The following is a 21,003-nucleotide window of genomic DNA, read 5'->3' as shown; positions in this document are numbered from 1 at the left end:
GTGTGTGTGCGTGCTGCATGACATTACTGGGCAACTGGACAGCTTCATGGTGAAGAGAAAAGAGGGAGAGAGAGAACGGAAGAGATAGAGAAAGAGTGTGTGTTTGGTTGGCATTTGGCAAAAAGAAATCAGGAAAGAAGCCTGATGAAGAGCACTGCTGAGGAGGAAGCAACGGCATTTTTCTGTGAGTAAAATACAGCAATAATGACAAAAGTGATCATTTATGTTCATAATGTTAAGGTGGTGTTAATTATCCAGGCTGTAACCAGAAAACCAGTGGGACTATCCACTAGCTCCCATTGGATGAAGGTCTTAGTCTGCTCCTCAGTCTCAGGATGACGGTTACTTATTCCAGTAAAGTCGCCAACGCCACCTTCTTCGGTTTTCACCAGCTGCTGCTGCGCTGGAAGGGGAGCATCTACAAGCTGCTGTACCGAGAGTTCATCCTGTTTGCTCTGCTGTACACCGTCCTCAGCGTCGTATACAGGTCAAACACACACACACAGTCACAGGAAGGGAAGCGACAGTGTCGTATTACAGCTGTGCATCATGCAAGTGTTTCTTTTAAATTCTTGTAAATTTCAACATAGTTACTAATAAATATTGCTACACTGTTCAGAGTGGCTGATACAACTCAAAACTCGATGTAATGTCGGATGAGTCCCAAGAAGTGAAGCCAAAATATATCCTCACTCTAGTGGTTATAAGCTCCGCCCCTTTTTGGTTAGCAACATGAGCCAACCAAAAACATTTTTTTCATCTTGTAAATGATTAATGTTCATATTCTGTGTGCAAAAGTTTGATCTTAGAGTGTTTCAGAAGGGGAAGAAGCTAAATGAGCTTTGTTCTGTCTGAATCTTTCAGCTCTTTCTGAAGTTTTTATTTTCCAAAACTTTTATTTTGGTTTTTAGTTTTTAGTTTTAGCTCTCTGTCATAACCTTAGTATCAAGATCCAGTATACAATGAACTGGGATTATTTTAAAGCGTAAATCATACAAAACAAACCACTAAATCAGTTGCCCTAAATTGTTCAACTTTTTTTTTTGACAGATCCATGGGACCACTGCATTTTTCCCCCTGCTATCCAATCAGTGAGAACAAAATATTAGTAGAATCTGATACAACAACAGCTAAGCTCAGACTTGGGTAAAACAGGAGGTGGGACCTAGTAACACAATCTCCTCTTTCTAAAACTATGTCTCAGCGGCTCTTGTTTTTGATACTATCTTCATATATATTTAAGAAAAGATCTATTTCACAGCCCCAAACCTGCCAAATTCCTTTATTGCAGCAGGGAAAACAATGAACACATTATTTAGCAAAATATCTTAAATAAAGTATAACAGCTCACTACAATAAATATAATATGACAGAATAAATTAACTTGATGAGACTGTTGTACAAAACAAACAACATGACTGAGTTATCATTTATATATGCTACAAATGAAAGTTGACTATTTAGCTTTCATCAAGTTGTAACCACATATCTGACTCCAGGCAAACAGGATGTGAGCCTTCTATGCAATTTCATTAAAGGTTTTATATTAAATAACTAATACAGTATATCAGAAAATGTCTGTGTAGAAAAAGATTTATCTGACTTTGTATTTCTGAATAGAAGCACATATTGGGCAACAGACCTGCAGCTTATTGTAGTTCATTCAGAAACTTTCTGATCGGCTGAAGAGTAACTTCAGAAGAATTTCTCATATGTTAAATTCTTAGTTGCTGGCAGTGACGACGGTTTCCTCTGTCCTCTAGGATTGTGCTCTCCGAGGATCAGAAGAGACTGTTTGAGAAACTTTCCATGTACTGTGACAAATATGCTGAACAGATCCCCGTCACCTTCGTCTTGGGTATGTTAGCTGACAAACCATAGCTTTACTTTTATTTCAATAGTCTTCTAGTATTTTTCTTTTAAAAGAAACATACAGGCTAATTCCATTTTTAACCTCACGGTTAGACCTTTCTGTCTGACTTCATAGAACTGTAAAGCCACTGTGAGTGTGTTAGTGCTGTGGTTGTAGTGGATTTTTCGAGTGTACCATGTCCTACAGTCACCATTGTCTGCACAAGGTCCTAACCTTAAAGCTTACTACTATCTGAACTGATGACATGTAAAACACATGAATCATCACATGGACGATTGTTCTGAAAGAAACACTTCCAGACTAAAGTAGACGTCACGGTGGTGAATGGTTGAGTTACATATCTGATATTCATCTTGTCCATTCATGAAAAAGTCTTAATTATACAGTAAGCATATTTAGTTGCTATATTTTACTTAATATATTTATATTTTAAAAACAAGCTTTATGATCATTTAACCAGTGATTCTCAGATACTGGAAGAGATTACATAACATTTTATTATCTTCCTAGATTTCATTCCTAATGCCTTTCAGACTTGAGAGATTCTCAGGGGATTGAAGAACGTAGCCGACCTGTGTTATTATTATACTAAAGTAAAAATTAAGTCTAATAAAAAAAGAGCGACATGAAAACTCAAATATAACTGTAAGTGTGTTTCCTGCTTGAGCGGAGAGCTGAACAGAGGGGGTGTTTGGTTGCCTCATTAGCAGCCTGCTAATGGAATCGGATCATTAAAGAGGAGAAAAGGCTAAAAGCAGGATGAATGTTTGTGTAGCTGATCTCCACCCACCATCACCACCACCATCCCAGGATGCATATTCACTATGTTTGTCAACTGAAAAAAAGATTAAAACCTGACAGTTCCTAAAATGTGGTTTTTCCAGAAAATAAAAGACAAATAGTGTCAGTAACTAAAGTAAATGCCAAAAACAGGAGATGCATGTGCATGAGTTGACAATTTATCAAAGTATCCAGACAAAAATGACCCATGGTCCTAAATGACTGTGATGACATCAACAACACAATGTAAGAAAATAGGTGTCGTGTCCTGCAGCGAGTGCTCTTTAGTTTTGTTTAAATTAAACTCAGATGTGAAAATGTTAATCACACTTGGAGCCATATGCAGAGTACAGTTTTGCTCAAAACATTTCCCAGATAAATATGAATTTTAGAATTATCCAAAAAATAGTCCTGTTTTTGTTTCTGTCACTCCCGCTCCGCACACATGGCCAATAAGAGGACTTCACACTACCATGTGGTTTGAGTGACATATTTTAGTTTGTGTGGTGTTTACTTGAATTTTTCTACGTGTGAAATCAGACAATAGAGGAAACTAACAAGTTTAAAAACTCATCAACTGATTTGGACCAGAGTAAATGAACTGTAAAAATGCCCTTGCAGTAAGTGAATTGACCTTAGAGTCTCTAATATACAACGTGGACTCACGAGAAAATCAGGTTCAGTAATCAGTAATATTGCACTGAAAACAGTCACTTCACATAGTTTGGGCATCCTGGGCTTTATTCTGGAGGTTTTCCCAGCAGGAAAAATTGTGTGGGAACCCCTGGATAGACCAGGAAACATCATATATCCAACCAGTCCTTAGAGGACACATACACTCTTTAGAAGAGATAATCAAGGTAATGCCATCCATTGATTCTCTGCTTATTTTCAAGTTTCAATAGATTTTCGTTTTTCTGTGTGGGTGCATTACTCACAGATAGCTGATGATTAGTGCTAAGTAGCATCCAGGTAAATCTCACTCACCAAAACTAAACCTCACAGCCAGCCATGTTATTTGTCAGATAATTGTATTAAAAGTGCTCCAAACACAGTCCAGAATTAAAGAATTTCATTTGGCTGAGGTAAAGCCTAGCAGACATTTAGATCATACATCCACCTGTCTGATATCACCTGTTGATAGCTGAGAAGACCTCAGAGGAGGTCTGGATATATCTGGACTATGTTGGACGGAGGTCTGGATATGTGGCAGAAAAAGAAATAAATGCACTTCTGGTATTTTGCAAACTGCAACATGAAGTTTTCAAGCTACAACTGTGAACTGTGTGTGAGACTCAAGTCCACTGACAGTATTTAGTACCACTGTGTGTCCTTTATACACACCTGTAAATGTGTGCACACTGGGTCATTGCCATATATTTCAGGTGGTTAAGATTTAAGATTTTAACAAACACCTGGCTGTCACTTTACAGTTTGTTGGATTTACAGGGGATCAAAGAACCAGAGTGTTATTATAATAATCTCAGGATACGCCAAGCTAATATTACCCACTGAGAACAGGGCTTAGTGCTGACTGACAGACATGTGTTGTGTTTGAATACTAAAGTATATCATAAGAGTTTGATAAGATCTCTATCAAACTCTTAGGGTTAGGGCCTCTCACAATGTGTCCTTCATGTTAAATGTGCTTGCAGCAACATCATTGTAAGTCAGCATGACATGATTATTTATTTACTGCTGTAAAAGAGCTCAATTGTTTGGATAGGTTGCATTATCACAACAGTTACAAATGATTATGTGTTAACTGAATATAAATGTTTTAGGTTTTTATGTGACTCTGGTGGTGAATCGGTGGTGGAATCAGTTTGTTAACCTGCCCTGGCCGGACAGACTCATGTTCCACATCTCCAGGTACAGTCTACATCTCTAATGTGCCCTCTACAGGCCACAAGTACCCACTACAAAAACACTGCCCTCTACAGGCACAGACAGGAACTCACAGACTTTACATCAAAGATAGACAAATGTAGCCACTAAGAATCCATAATTAACTTATTTAGAAGCTACCTTGTCTTGTTTAGTGATTTGGGAACACTTCAGTGCCCCGTGCAAAACGAGCCTGAATACACAAGAAGAATAAGGTGTGGTTAGCTGACGATAATCACGAACTCCATTTTTGTTTTCTATCTTTCTACAGCTGTGTTCAGGGTAAAGACGAATATGGCCGCCTGCTGCGCCGGACATTGGTACGTTACGTTAACCTCACATCGCTCCTCATCTTCCGCTCCGTCAGCACGGCTGTCTGCAAACGATTCCCGACCATGGATCATGTGGTCGAGGCAGGTTAGAGCCTGAGTATTTTAGTGTGTATCAGCTGTATTTCAAAATGAGCACACTGTGATCTTAATGTGTCTTAACTAGAAATATAAAAGTCAGAGTTCGGCTCCTCGCCACTTAAATTTCTTCCTGATATCACTCCAGGGACTACCTTGTTATTGGCCAATTAAAGAAGTACTTTGGGCTGATACTCTGTCAACAAAACCTAAACGTCTGTCTGCATGGAAGCGTTATGTCTGAAACTGCTTTGGAACAATATGATCCATCATTTTATTTAAATAGTCTATCAACATGAATCCAACACTGACTTATTTTAAACAATGTTTTTTCCCCATCTGTAGGTTTCATGACACCTGAGGAGAGGAAGGTGTTTGAGAACGTTCGTTCTCCTCACCTGAAGTACTGGATCCCTGTTGTCTGGTTCTCCAACCTGGCGTCTAAAGCTCGGCAGGAAGGACGCATCCAAGACAGCATCGACCTGCAGAACATTCTCAACGTGACTATAAAAATGCACTTTTATGGCGAGAGAACGCTGCAGGGATAATGTGTCACTGTTGTTGGCCGACAGGGCAGTTAGCGTCGCCGTGGTTCGCTTCATAGAAATTGCTTAGCAACATAATCTCCATAAACTCACAACACTTTTATGATTTTGTAAGCATAAATTCAAACACAAGAAATAAATTGCATAGATGAACGACGCCGCAGTGACTTTACCACCACCACAGGTTCTTGTTTTTGCCATGAAGACGTTTATTATCATTAGTATAATTTAGTCACTTATTAGCAAATCCCTTCCCTGGGGCACACTAAAGCTTAAAGTATTAGCCTGGGTATTTTATTTATTTTATCTTTTTCATGTTTGGAAATGGGCAATATTGACTAAGGGTGGACATAGCTTCTATGACAACATCCTATCTTTGGAAGCCCTATTTTGAAGCCTCGAGACTGACATCAACCAGATTTGGTGAAAGAAAGTTGAGATGTAAGGCGTGTATCTTCATTAATATTTTGGCACTTATTAGCTGTTATGCGTTCAGCGCGTTATCCACAAGCTCAGCTGTGGATAATTTCTCTGCTCCATGATTGCCAAGAAAATTCTGGACATGCTACATGAATGCTTCACGTGGTGATGATCCATTAGGCTTCGGTTTCGTTTTGAACACGTCATCAAACATCAGTTCACGTATTTCACGACCAACAAAAACACCTTCCTTAATGTTGACTTCACTTTTCTGGAAAATAAACATATTTCTTAAATGCTGAAATGCATCGGTGTTTCTGCCCAGTCATTGAAGTTGTCCAATACTTCATAACTAAAAAACACAACAAGCTAAACAAAAACAGTTTTTACATTTGGCATCAGCAAGTAAAATCTGCTACAGCACAGGTGAAAAACTGCCAGTACCAAAATGCTTGTTGACCGGTGTCAGACCCAGAAGCTATGTCCATCTTTTATACTGTTTACAGCTGCAAAAAGATTTTTGTGGCTCAGCCACTTACGTCTCATAATGTATCACTATTAATTTAACTACATGCTTATATCTTACATTATCATGATAACATCATGGTAAAAAACAATACAGTATGGCCATTAAAGATCAGTATAATCAGATAACCTTAATATTTTTTCCAACGCTGCCATTTGATTACAGACATATGCTGTTAGAGAGGAAAAAGCTCTTAAGCACTCAAAGCACACTCATTCATCCTTTGGAGCCAGTTAGATCCTAAAACCCCCGTTAGCCTGTGACCACATAAAGGAGACATGTAGGTAATGTGACACTCAGCTTTCCCAGAACGGCAAATGAGACTCTTTTTCCAACTAGCCTACTGAGTTACAGAAATTCACAGTTTGCTGGAAGCTGGGGAAAGACTGCTGTTTCCTCTCTGTGTTAGGAAATGAATCGCTTCAGGACCTGGTGTGCGACTCTTTTTGGCTACAACTGGGTCGGTGTCCCTCTGGTTTACACACAGGTCTGTGTCCGTCCTGTCTGTTTCGTACTTGCCACAGCAGCATGTTTGATACGGATGTAGCTCATGTAATCACATCATAATCATTACACTAACTGAATCAGAGCTCTGAATCGCCCACAGAGAGAAGAAGGAATCTGAACAACACTCTCACTCTCTCTCTCCTTTTAGGTTGTCACTCTTGCTGTCTACACCTTTTTCTTTGCTTGTCTAATTGGTCGACAGTTTCTTGACCACACCCGTGGTTACCAAGGTCATGACCTTGACCTGTACGTCCCCGTTTTCACCTTGCTGCAGTTCTTCTTCTACTGTGGCTGGCTTAAGGTAAAATAAATTCTTTCCTACAATTTGTGAATATGTAAAACAAACTTGTGAATTTATATTTTTAGTCAGAGACTCCACCAGAGTAGCTTTGCATGACTCATCAAGCCTGGTGTGTCATGTCTCATTAGGTCACACCTCTGTGAAAGCCCACTGTTGTCTGATTGGTTCCTGTCTGGAAGCCTGCAGAGGGGCTTTTGTGCTGTTCTGGCAAAAGTAAAATTTAGTTTTGGACTTCTTTATTCCTCAAGTTTGTTATACAACAAAATATATTTATGCAGATATTTTTCATGGAAGATGTGTCCTACAGTTTCACAGAGACAGGGTAACATATGCTAATGTATGTAATCTACATGACTGCATATTCAAAAATTCAAGTACTTATTTATCTAGTACTAAATGCAGAGATAAGATAGGCAGTAATAAGCCAAAAACACACACAGTTCTTATGCTTCAGTACAAAATTGGAACTCAAATGTAGACAAACACAAACAAAATGTATTTTTAATGGAAGGAGTACAATTAATAAAAGCAGAAGGAGGATGCTGATTGGGAAATAAGACCAAGTTTATATGAGATATTTCAGATTAATTATTTAATAACACATTTAATAACACAAAATGATGTGTCTATCTTGTTTTTCTTCTGCTTGAAACACATCAATACATTTGTGGCTGACCTCTTTCATCTCATGACGTATTTCTGTTATATAAATAACACAAAGTTAATAATAATCTACTTGGTGGAGACGAGCCAGAAATATTGCATGAGCCAGAGTGTCACAAGTAGTGTGGTTATAAATGTTTGGTTCTCAGTGTCATGGTAAAAGAAACTAAAGCTGCTACATCCTCTCAAAAACAATATTTTGTAGAAATTGGAGATACATATGCTGGTATCACTATAATGCAAGCAATGTTGAAAAATCCCTTAAACAGAGACGAGGAAACCTACAGAGCAGTGACAACGGCCATCTCGATTGTCATGAGCAGTAGTAATATTTATTTTTTTTACATATAGGCAGTTTTGTGTTTTTAGTTTGACTGATTTTCAGACATGTTTGTTTGTTTGGCAGGTAGCAGAGCAGCTGATCAACCCGTTTGGCGATGATGACGATGACTTTGAGGCAAACTGGATCATCGACAGGAACCTTCAGGTCAGCAATGACGGAGGCTCAAAGTCTCTTATATTTCCAGGGTCTGTTCTGGTAGAACAAACACTTTTGACTTTATCGTGGACAGAAAGGGAACATGAGAAACTGTTGTGGTTTGTCAGGGAGCAGAACGGAATAGATGGAAAGGAGCTGCCTACACGTTTCTCCTGCTGGACAAAAATATACTCTGGAACATTTCCACACTTGGTTTTATTTTTACATCACGCAAGGAAGTCAAGCACATGATGCCACATGAGGCCCAGTTACACACAATTTAAACACAAGCTACTCGAAAGCAAGTTTTAGAGTAAACTTTTATTTTTTACTCTGTTTCATTTCACTCTAAATGAATTTCCACATCAATCTGCACTAAATAAATCATAATGACAAAGCTTACAACATGGATTTTTGTATTTATAAGAAAATAGAAATCAAAATTAAATAGTTTTTACATTTCCATTGTTTTGTGTAACAGTTAATGTTCTGAATAAATAATTCAAACTTTTATTAGCATGCTAGAACTAGAACTATGACTATATATTTGCAAATATGAAATCACAAAAACATATAAAAGACCAAAACTACCCAATTCAGTCATTCATGAAAAAATTACTAAATTACTCAAATGAAGAATGCGTTACAGACCGCAAAATAATAGAAAAAATATATAAGGACATCAGTTGATTCCTAAAATGTGACATTTGATGTTTCTCATTCAGTGAGCTTCTACATTCATTTTTCTTTGTATTACATCCTGTTGATTTACTGACCATTTAATTTGTCATTTATTTATTGATTTTGGTCAAAGTTGTTGTTTCCATAATCTGTTTTATTTTTCATTCTGGCTAAACATTTAGCCCATATTATACTTTAAATCACACCCTTGTTTACATAAAAAAAAGAGAAAATGCAGAAAAAAATAAGATAATAATAACAAAAAATAAATAAATCAGTAATTCAAAATCTGTGAATTTTTGGGGAAATACAATGGGAAAATAAAGAAATAAACAGAAATAAAGAAATAAACTAACATTGAACAAGTTGGTAAATAAGAAGAAAATGAAAGCAGTAAATAAATGAATAAATAAATGTGACAAAATAAATCAGAAACAACAACAAGGTTAGAAAATAAACTAACAAGAAAAGCAAATGTGATATTTAATACAACATATTGTGCCATCTTTTATAAATTCCTTACTTCCTTTAAGTATAAAAAATAATTAAAAATATTGCTGAGCTCTTTTCAGTTGTGATTTAGGCAGTTTTCTTCCTTCTTATAGTTATATAATAATATCCATTCTTCCAAGAAGCACAATCAATCAACCGGATTAGATTTGACTATGAAAGATTCTCCTGTTAAATTATTGGTAGATTTTCTTACCAATTTAATCTTACTTAATAAATTTTTATAAATAATGTCTCTTGAAAACTGAACACGCCTCATTCTTCCTCTTTACCTGTTCCTGCAGGTGTCTCTCCTGGCAGTGGATGAGATGCACATGAACATGCCTCACATGACCAAAGACATTTACTGGAATGACTGTGATGCACGGCCACCATACACGCTGGCTGCTGCAGACTACTGCATCCCCTCATTTCTTGGCTCCACCACCGACATGGGGTCAGGGATCAAGTTTAGCGGCTGATGCACAGTTATAATCCTCTAGAGAACAAACATTTTTCCTGAAGGACGTGTTGGAGTTTATGTTTCACATTGTAGCTCAGTCTGTGTGGGTGAATTGTCACAGACGTGCTAGTTGTTATAGAATTAGTTTTTTTTAGAGAAGTTTTATCAGCATGACAAATTCTTTTTCAATGTCTCTTCCAGTCTCTCGGACATCCTGCAGTTTGACGACACTGATGTTAGCCACGACCATCAGCGGCAACAGGACTATACTTTGCCGCGGCGGCAAGAGTCGGTAAAATGTTTATTGCTTTCATTTTTTAATTTAAAATTGATTTCTGGAAAAAAGGAGGTAAGTATAAAAACTGCAGAGAGTAGAAAAATAAGTACTTGTGAAAATGTAAATAAGGGTGTTGACCTTGAGAGATATTATTTGTTAAACAGTTTAATCATGAGGCCTTAACTTAAACCTTATTTTGGATTTGTTATACTTTTCCTTGTTTTTTTGCCATATATGTCCTATTCCAGTGTTGGATTTTCATATTAAACCAACCTTTTAATAGGAAGGCCAATGTACAAGTACCGTATTTTTCGGACCGTAAGGCGCACTGTCGATGAACCTGTCTGTGTTCATTCATAAGGCGCACCGGATTAAAAGGCGCATTAAGCGAAACAAAACAGTCTGATAAGACAAACTTTACTCAACTCATTCTTCTTGCTTGCGCCACTTCCAGCATTGATTCATTAATGTTGAATTCTCTCGCAGGTGCTCTATTCCCATATTGTTGCAGTATATTTATGACAACCTCGTACTGTAGATGGATTATCTCAGTTGTTCTCCTGAGTGAAATTTGGTCCGTTTACAGCATCCTGCCATGCGATTGCCTTTGCCCCTAACCATCGGGTGGTTTTATCGAGTGGAAAAAAGTTAACATTCATCCCCCAGCTTCATTGTGTTTATGTTATGCTAACATAGCTGTGTTGCTAGCGATCACATGGCACATCATTATATACCAGCTAGCCCAACTTCAGTAAACCTACAAAAGTCACTGCTGTTTAGTTTTCTGTCTTGGGTCTGTTGGAAGTGATAGCAGAGCTGTACGTTTTAATTTTTTCAGTAATCTCTCAGTCAGAACATTACATATTCTGTTTTGATGGGTGCCTGGATGTTAAACTTAATTGTTACATCTGGTAAAGCAGCAACGCTGATCATTTTATTAAAGATGAAAGAATTTAGACAGTTTGTAACGCTCAGTGATGCCGCAGTGTTTTGGACCTGAAGCGGACGCGTTTTGGTCCGAGATTACCCCGCGAGACTCCTGACTATGGTAGCCATAATGCTCCGACAATCCATCAAGTGGTGTGGCTTCTTAGCTTACCAAAGTCATACTAAAACATCTTTTGACAGATTTTTTGAGTGCCGTATACCACATAAAATCGGTTCGAGGTCAGTAAGCACAACCAGAAGTCATACATATGGCGCACCGGATTATAAGGCGCACTGTTGATTTTTGAGAAAATTAAAGGATTTTAAGTGCGTCTTATAGTGCAGAAAATACCGTAACCCCTGTGTGGTAAACCCTAAGGCTTTAAATTGTTCTAAATGCTTTGTTGCTGGTGATTTTTTTCTGCACTCGGACCTGTTTGATGTCACAGAGAAGGGATGTTCCTTTTTTGGTCATCAGATTCACAGAAACCCCACCCACGTTGTGTCAAAGCTGTTAATTTATGAGGGGCAGCCAATCAGAAAAATGTTGGCTTATAGGGATGGTGACCTTAAAGGGATGGCTTGTTTGATAAGTAAGATGGACTGAAGGACACCATCAAAGTCCAGTAAATGATACATAAGAATGATTTTTGAACTGTGAATCATACAAAGCTACTCTTGTACAGCAGAAGAATAAAAATATAGAACAATTTGAAACCTGTTAAATTTAAAGCTTTGACATTAGGTACTAATGATAAAGTCTTTAAGTTCAGATTCTGAGTATATTTTTAATGTTTGCAGGTTTTGGGTCGGGTCCGCCGTCTGCTTAGTGTTCAGGAACCTCCTGACCTCCGACCCCCTCGACCCATCTTCAAACGACATAGCAGTGATGCAACTGGCAGTTTCTTCCCAGATGTCAGGTATTAGAATATTTAAAGCATGAATAGATGTGTAACTGGTATCCTACTGATAGTACCAAAGGTTCCTATTTAATAATTTATATATTAAGATCCAGCTGTCCACAGATTACAATGATCTGATCTTTTATGTTTTCTGTTGGTCATTTCTAAATCCAGGGTCAATGCAGGACCAGGGATCAATGTTCCACTGTCCTCGCTGTTCATGTCTCAGCCTTCCATGGACACTTTGTCCACCTTAAGGGAGGTCAACAGCAACCCACCCTCACCGGAAAGCTCCATTTCTGTTTTCCCCCAGCTTGTCATCAGCCCTCCATTATGTGGCGACGTTTGCCAGAATGTGGATTCGTATACCAAACCTCAGAATGGCCTGAATCCTTCCCCCACTGATGAAGCCCCAGGCTCAGAAACCCTAAGGTGATCAGCCAGTGTCCTTTTTAACGATATTCAACTCCATGTTCGGCCATCAAACTTCATTTTGAGATAAAAGGTTTTGAAAATTTAATAATTATACCCCAGTATTTTATAATCTTAGACTTGCCCTTTAGGTGAGAATTAATTTTTTTCTTTTTGTATTTCCAGGACTGCGTCCTCTCTCTGTTGTTCCCCCACTCAACTTGGGCCCAAAGAATTTCGGTGGACAACTGTCAATGGCCATAATCGTCAGCCAACCAAACCACGGGGGCGTCAGTTCTCACTCCAGTTCTCCAGGCAGACTTCAAAGGCATCGGTCCGCAGCCTGCCAAGTCCTAAAGGACTGGGGCGGCGGAGAAAAGGACTGGCTCGATTCCAGTCCAGGAGATCCCCTGGTCCAACCTCAGACACTCTGCAGCTCCCTGACCCCGATTACGACTTCCAGGGAATAACAGGGACTCAGGAGGATGAGAAGGAAGAAACCAACGACAATGAAGAGGTCAAAAACACCAGCTCCCAATCAGAGAGTTTCGAAAAGAAATAAGAACCAGCCACAACTTCAGCTGTTCAGTAAGACCAAACTGAGTAACATGAATACCCACGTTGCCTAAGAAGAAGACTCTTTAATGTTGTTGTTGTTTTTAACCAAAAATACTTGGAAAACAGGATATACATGGCCTCTTAAGGGATGTATTTAAGCTAGGTTTTTGGGTTTATCAGTTGTTGCCACCATGATCTATCAAAAAATAAACCGCAAACAACTATTCTTCAGTTCTAGCATGAACCCCCATTTTAATCCTGTGAGGTTTAACTTATTATTAAAGATAAATACTCCTGACCCCGCTGACAATGTTTAATAGCATGTAGTGTTTTTTTTAAGAAATGTTCTCCCAAGCTTCCTCATTCTAGCAATCAAATCATTTTATAATTAAATCAATCATTGTAGTAACACACATCAAAAACAATGTTCCCCCCCCCCCCCCAAAAAAGCCCCCCAAAAACAGATCTTCTCATACAGTTACTGAAAAATATTTTTATCCAACAATATATTTATGCCCAATCTTAATTACTTGACTGAAATACCTTGGAAATTGAACAAGTTTAAAACTTGTACCCTTGTAAACCCTTGTACTAAATGGTGAACTTCAAATTTAAAATGGGAAATCATGAATCACTGTGATGAGCCAGACTCTGGATGGTTAAACACTGAAATCCATCACTTAGATCATTCATTTTGCCATCTCAATTCAGGAACTTCATCCAGGGCAACTGCCGATTTAAGCTAATTATCTGCATATTCATCTACAGTCCAAATGCAATTTTTTTTTCCATAAAGATGCATAAAAATTGTGCTGTTTAACTCACCATATGGTGTTTTGTGTGAATTTTCTTTTCCCTGAATTTTTGTATCAGAATGTGCAAATTAAGCATGGCCCAATGAGACGTTAAGTAGCACATTAAAAAGAAATTTGCTGGAATTACTCTTTAATCCTGGTATTCCAAAGATTACAAAACCCCCATAGATGATTCCTTAAAAAATTAGAAATGAGGCAAAATGAGACAAAATAATCAACAATTATTAGAGTTGAAACGTGTGCAAAAAACCCCCAAACAAACAACAACAAAAAAAAACAAGCCTATGTATCTTTGTGATTTTTCTAGCTGAAGAATAATTTCCAGCCCACATGAGAACATTTCAAGTTAGCTGTTTATGCTGAAAGAATGGGGGGGAGGGGGAGGGGGAGGGGGGTTTCTCATCCACTTCAATAAACTCTTCTTGGAAGCCATCTGGTGGCCATTAGAGGAACTGTAACACTTAATGAAACATTGGTACTCAGGGGATAAGAACAAAATCTTCTTTCTTTCCGTGATTACTGTAAATCACACGTGCTTTTGTAAATGTAGATAAAGTGATGAATGTACAATCCCTGTTGCTGCTGTTAAATCTCCAATAACTGTACCTTTTCAAATAAAATGTTAACTTTGTGGTCATTGGGGCAGAAGTAATGGCTAATGTATTGTCAGCAATATTCAGCAGTTTCTAGACAGTTGTTTGTCCTTGATGTATTTGGAGAATGATGTGAGAACAATAATAGGCCAGAGAATGACAAAATGCTTTTCAATTGTGCAGTATTTATTTACTGTTGAGTTCGCCAATAAGTTATGGTTCAGGAGAGTGTTTGGCACGTGCTAAGCCGACCCGGTCATGTCCTTTATCAAAGATGGAGTAGTACTCTGTCAGAAATACATCTCCCAGAATCCACTGAGGGTCTGTGCTGGAATAAATGTCCATAGCCTGGAAACCGCTGAAACAGAACTCATTCCTGCCAAGTGTCTCCTGATAATGACAAAAAGTGGATTGTGTAGTTGTTTAGTAGCTTCATGTATAAAAGAGACATTCTATTTCTTAAGCAATTTTAATTGTTAGTAAAAATATGAAAGTATATAAAATAAATATAGCTGCCAAATTACTAAATTTGCACTTAAGTCTCAATGTATTAATGATCTATTTATGAATTTTTTTATGTGGTTTCTTTTAGGCGTGAGGTAAAAAAAAAAAAAAAAAAAGCAAAGAATCTATAAACAGAAGTTTAAATGCTAGCTGCATTTCAAAACAATCTCTGATTTCAGCCATTTGACAGGTGCATCATTAAAATAATAAAATAATACGCATTTTTGAATACGCCAAAACAATTACCCTTCCTACTATTTTATCAAAAAAAGAAAGAAAGAAAAAGAAAATAAAAAGAAAGAGAAGACTGGCAGCTGTTCTAACACAAGCTAAAGAAAACAATAAGCCTTCCTTACCTTCCTGATGTACTGTTCACTTGTTAGTGTGTACTCTGTTCCATTCAGGACAAAAGTCACCTGAGGCAAACTGGACAACCTGGCACAGTCGATAACAAACTGAAACACACAAAATGAGGAGTGACATGCTGAAAAAATTCAGTTACGGTAGTCATATAGTATTCTCAAGAAATATCTGATATTGTTTTTGAAGCAGGAATAAGTAGTAGGTCTAAGTGTCCCCTCTGTAGGTTAAACATTTTCTTTGAAAAAGTCATAACTTTCTCTGGTCTTTCAGTAGACTATGAGATGACATATTTTGGTACCTCTCCCAAGTTTGAGGGTGTTGCTCCAATCAGCTGTTGGAGCCTCAGAATGTCATTGGTTGGTCCAGCAATGAGGGAAGTTCCAGTATCAACAATCGCCTGACATCCACTTGGACAAAACAAGTTCACACCTTGTACTGCTACACTGAAATATTAAGCATTTTTATGTTTCTATTAATGAATGTCTTCACAAGAAAGGGTAAAGGTCTTGTGCCATTTCCCCTACTGTAAGTGGTTCATAGTACACTGCCAAAGTGCTGTGCTGTTGGGATATGAAAAATGTACCTGTCCATCTTGATCTGCCAATACCCCTTGGCAGTGACAGGATGCCAGTTGATTGGTCCAATATACAGCGCTTCGTTTGTTCCACCTAACAACAGTTCCCCTGCTGGATTGGTACGGCCGGTTTTTCTGCGGGCACAAAACTCACATTTACATAAACAAAAGATAAGAACTCTCATATTAAAAACAACAAACACATTTATATCCCTCAAGAAGTACAGCATCTCTGTCGAGTGCCTAACCAGATACTCTTGGACTGGACCCCTGAAACACTGGAGGAATGCTTAAATAATTACAACCATGTGGATCTTCCTGGTTCACCTGGTGATTGTTCTTCTTTATCCTAACATGTCGATGATCGAAATTGTAGAATTACCCTGTCGTACTTAAGCATACTTAGAAGCCATAAGACCTCCCTAAACATCAAGTATCTCTGAAACACTGCTCACCAGATGCTCTTGTCAGTGAAGCCAAGCGGATTTGTTCTGATATCACTGTAGATGGTAGGAAGTCTATAAGTCTTGGACCTAGACACAGACTAGGCAGACCCTATTTAAAAAACTGAAACCTTGGGAAAAACTCTCATCTCCACAGCTCACAGTAAAACCCCTTTGAACTTCCTGGTTACCCTTGACCTTTCCATTTCTCTGTGGCTATCTCTTGCTCTGCCTTTCCCTCTTGACCAACCAAAACTCTATCAAAACTTAAGAACTAGTTGTGAAACTTCTGCCTGTTTCAAAGCATGATTTTTAAAGCTGCTTACCCAGAAATTCTAAAAATAAACCCTCTTAACATCTACAATGTAAGAGTAAACCCATCCATATTTTCAGCAGGGCTGCCAACAACCAGGTGGGTAGTAAGAGGTTAATAGACAGGAAGAAGTAATTATCCTCCCTCTCATGCTCCTCTGAGCATGACAATGAGCATCTAATTGAGGTGAAATGGTGAGCTCCTGATATGAATGCACCTGCTCAGGTAAAAGGAGAACACTGGCTGGTCCACAAGCTTCTGTGCAATCATGTTGTCAAAAACATTGGTGCCCAGAATCTCTGCAAGGGATTGGTAACTCATTCCCAGAACACCGTCAAACTTCGCCGTCAGGAATGATTCACTAGGTTCGAAAACGGACTCCCCAAACTCTTGGTTCAGGATGGTTAGACCACCAATCTGGAACAAGTTGATTAAGATAAAACAGTACTCCTTTAGTTGTGCCTGAATGTCAAACTGAGTTTGATGGATGAAAATATTTTTGAAATTAATCGTGGCAGCTGTTAGTTAATTTTAATACTGAAGTTTAGCTTTTTAATTTTGAGAGCTTTTGGACCTTCAGTGTGTCTCTGGCCATAGTTCCAAGCAGGTGACCTGATCCGTAGTAAATCCCAAATCTCCGACCATCATGCCTGAACGAAGCTGATTTAAATGCCTTGAAACGCTTGTGGAGCGCTGTGAATGCAAACACACACATCGACATTATCTTTTCTTATATTCATTACATGTTATTTACTTTATGTGGACTTGCCTTTGTCAGATTTATGTGCCTACAACATCTTTATACAAGTACACACAGACACACACAGACTTTGAACTTCTTATCAGACTGGAACAAAATAAACCAAAGTCAGGCTGCCCTGACCTGCAAATGCAACACTGGTGTTGTGTGGTATTGTGTGGTGCTATGTAAGGTGTTACCGCAGGCCTCGCTGATGCAGTAGGATGATGGCACCCAGAGGTCAGCTGATCCAGTGTCAAAAATCACAGAAAAGTTCTGCTCTGGAGTCCCCAAACTGATCTCACCATAAAACTGAGCCTGAAACGCAGCAGGGGCACAAAGTGTGGCTGAGATTTTAATTTGAAAAATTCTGAGATAAATAAAAAGGTAGCTGGTTGTGACATGCTCATGCTAATGTTAGCATGTATGCTAACATATTTTGGCCAGCTTGGCACTCCCTTTGTTTTCATAGTATAAATTAGTTAAGTTAGTTTCTATTCAGTAAACTGGGCTGTGTTGTTTTCATTTTAAAGCTTCTATATGTAGGAAATAACTACGTCTTACTTTGGGAACATATATCTTGTGAGGACATAAAGAATGGAAATGCAGTACAAATGATAACTTTTTATTTATTATTTCTTTTATTTCTGCTTCTGTAATAATACTTAATACTGCTTCTGTCCAGCTTGAGTTGCATACTTAGGACATACTGATATTTCGGAACTGAGCAACTTTCCCTTAAATCTGATAATCATTCTTAACAAATCAGCATATTTATGAACAACACTGACCCCTAGAGGAATATTTAAATCACTGTAACAAGGTTAAAACTTCTCACTGGATATTTTGATAATAGCTGAAGGCTTTGAACCAGCAACCCTAACTCTCAGTGTTGTTCTTCTTACATCCATGAAGTTGTAGATCCTCTCGCTGGTGCGTCCGAGCCTCAGTGACGGCGTGCTGGACGGGAAGCACTGAGCGTAACGGCGATTAATCATGTCAGGGGCGTGATCCTTCAGGAACTCATTCAGCAGGCCATCAGCTCGCAATCGAGTACGAATTGAGCGCGTCCGTCTAAGAGGTATGCTGACGATGGAACATTTTAGTATCTCTGTAAACTTTTTATATCAAATTGTCTTTTTTGATTTGAAAACAGTTGGCCTAGTTTTGGCTCAACAGAGGAAGGTCCACTAAACAGCACCTCGATAAATGTACAACAAAGAAGAAAATCAGACTTTATATTGTTAAATCCCTGGTGGATGGACAGCTGTTAATATAAAGAGAACACCCATATTAACAAAGGTGTAATTGTCCTACCTGACCAGCGCTGAGGTCATCCATGTTAAAAACAGCAGGAGCAGCAGCCTGAACATGTCTGTATCTGCCAGTCTGAGAGACTGCTGTTTGGCACCCGATGGGGACGTTTATCAGACTGAACTGTAAGTCTGATTGGATCTGAGTCTGTGAATAAACTGTGAGAAGGTCCACCCCCAAAAGCTTAAACAGACAGAAGAGGTCTTTATTATTCAGTTATTTGATCACAGAAGATTTTAGATTACGTGGATCAACAAGTATTTAAGTCATCCATGGCTCTCTCAGCTACCAATACAGCATATGTCCAAATCTGGGAGGTCAAGGCTTTTTTTAATGTATTATTTTTTATTATTAAACTAGCAACCTGACTTGAGCCCCTTAGACTCCCATGTTAAAACTTTCCAGCAGAAAAAAAGACGTTTGATTTCCCCTTTATATGTAAACCTGTTTAAATTATTTAAACAGGTTTACAAATTAAATTGTATAAAGGTTTAAACTTTGCATTATTAGAGGCGTGACCTCTTTGACTGACAGGTGGATGGTGACACGGCTGAAGCTGCTGACTGTCTGCTAGATTTAACTTCAGCTAGCTGGAGTCCCTGAACTGGACCTCTGTTATGGCCACCAGAGGGCACCAAACATTTTTCTGGATGTTACTAATAAAGCCCGCTAAATTTTATACCCGCCCTGCAGTGGCTTGTTAACTGCGATGTACGATAAAGTTGGCATCAAATTGACATCATATGCATAGCAACCATTTCTACAAGTTAAACAACTCTTGCTTTTTGTAACATGGCGCGTTGTGCTTTTACTGCTGCCGCTGGGTTGAAGGCACGAGTGTAAGATAGTGTTGATTTTAATGATTTATCAGTACAGTACGCTCAGAGACTCATAGAGATTCAAAGATGAAAAAAGCTTTGCTCCAGTTATTAAATCTTCCCCTGTTTCTTTTAACCAATGTTAATGTGGCGCTACCATCTGGTGCTGACACCTACTGTTCAGGAGACTCAGCGGCCAGAACAGCGAGCAGAAATCAATGTGTAATGATGTCACAGACGGCATGCGAGTAACATGGTGGGTATACTGGCACCTTTAGCTGGTAACTTAGCACCATGCCATCAAGATATGGTCAAATGGATGACACCATCTTGCCAGGATGTTATTAGACTAATATTATATTAAATTAGTATTTTTAAACTGTTGGGCTGAGTGTTGTCCATTATTAACACCCATCTTCTGACTGGGAATGTTCCAGCTGACTTTAAACATGCCATACTGCTTTTAATGATCTCCAAACTCCTTTTCTCTGTTGTTTGTCACCAGCTTCAGCTCCAGGACCGGGTACTTGCTACTTTCAGATCCAAGTGCTGCATTACACACAGTGGATTATTGCATGCTTGTCTGTAGACTGGAGAGTTGTGAAAGCATTACAGGAACTGCTCTTTAGCAGTTTAAATCTTATTTTAACCAGCAGACATTTTTTCTGTGGGTGGCTTTTCAGCATCACCTACTCCCCTCACACTGTTATTCAGATGACTCACAAACCTACCCTCCTCCCAAGAACAACCTTGCTGAGATACAATCCCAGATACCTCTAAACATCTTCAATCTGAATGAGCAAAAAACAGAAGTGACCCTCACTCCTCGTGTAAATGGGAACTTTCTAAAATTACAGAACCCCCTTTACAAAAAAGAAAAAAAAAAACCCTGGGTGTGCTTTATGACAACAACAATAGCATTTTATGTGTTTTCTGGCACCGAATGAGCGATTTTTTTTCTAGTTTTAAAGGTTTAAACATTTTTCTATGAAAAGCCATCTGTGTGGTTAAGTCTGATTGAGTAACTGTTGACACTCTGAGGTCTTAGTCACTTTGACCTTAGTAAGTTACTGCAGATCAATCAATAATCAGCACTCCTGATCTTCTGCTTGCTCATTTCCAGGTTATGAAATGTAATTTCTGGAGTATCTCACCACAACAGCTGATCATAAATAAATCTGTATATATTTTACATCTTTATATATAAAAGTACTGATTACGTGCACATGCTCAACGACATGTTACTACAACTGTCACATCAGCCAGTCATAGATGATGTCACAGTCACCAGATGGCCATCCAACAGAGGAGCTTTGGGATGTTGCAGAATGAGAGAATTGCATCATGAATGTGAAATGTACTGATGCATGACTGCAGCTGTGCGATGGAATCATGTTAACATGGGCCAAAATATCTGAGGCAGTTCTGAAGG

General features: G+C 38.5%; 2 protein-coding genes across 5 annotated transcripts; one reads left to right on the top strand and one right to left on the bottom strand.

Moving 5' to 3' along the window:
• Positions 1 to 6: 6 nt before the first annotated feature.
• On the top strand, positions 7 to 13,920 carry LOC146689335 (bestrophin-3-like). Of its 4 annotated transcripts, none has more exons than XM_085436035.1 (14): positions 7 to 184; positions 393 to 487; positions 1,764 to 1,858; positions 4,438 to 4,525; positions 4,812 to 4,957; positions 5,293 to 5,447; positions 6,848 to 6,925; positions 7,094 to 7,246; positions 8,316 to 8,396; positions 9,863 to 10,014; positions 10,222 to 10,312; positions 12,026 to 12,144; positions 12,301 to 12,558; positions 12,724 to 13,920. In XM_085436035.1, the coding sequence occupies exons 3-14, from the start codon at positions 1,810 to 1,812 to the stop codon at positions 13,097 to 13,099; spliced, it is 1,746 nt and encodes a 581-aa protein (XP_085292161.1). In that variant the 5' UTR covers positions 7 to 184; positions 393 to 487; positions 1,764 to 1,809; the 3' UTR covers positions 13,100 to 13,920. The 4 variants fall into 4 exon arrangements, with proteins under 4 accessions (XP_085292161.1, XP_085292159.1, XP_085292158.1 ...); XM_085436033.1 differs by having other exon boundaries at positions 270 to 487; XM_085436032.1 differs by having other exon boundaries at positions 259 to 487.
• A 682-nt stretch (positions 13,921 to 14,602) lies between these two features.
• Positions 14,603 to 18,951, bottom strand: nots (nothepsin). The gene is made up of 9 exons (XM_085436036.1): positions 18,757 to 18,951; positions 18,345 to 18,525; positions 17,640 to 17,757; positions 17,275 to 17,393; positions 16,918 to 17,117; positions 15,954 to 16,079; positions 15,669 to 15,813; positions 15,364 to 15,462; positions 14,603 to 14,893 (listed from the first exon to the last, which is right to left on the bottom strand). The coding sequence occupies exons 1-9, from the start codon at positions 18,810 to 18,812 to the stop codon at positions 14,717 to 14,719; spliced, it is 1,221 nt and encodes a 406-aa protein (XP_085292162.1). The 5' UTR covers positions 18,813 to 18,951; the 3' UTR covers positions 14,603 to 14,716.
• Positions 18,952 to 21,003: the final 2,052 nt, after the last annotated feature.

Source organism: Copadichromis virginalis, linkage group LG17 (assembly GCF_057382275.1).
Source record: "Copadichromis virginalis isolate Kocher_CV1m ecotype Utaka linkage group LG17, C_Virginalis_male_GT1.1, whole genome shotgun sequence".
Lineage (NCBI taxonomy): Eukaryota > Metazoa > Chordata > Actinopteri > Cichliformes > Cichlidae > Copadichromis > Copadichromis virginalis.
Note: the sequence above shows the minus strand (reverse complement) of the source record. Positions and strands in the feature narration are given on the sequence as shown.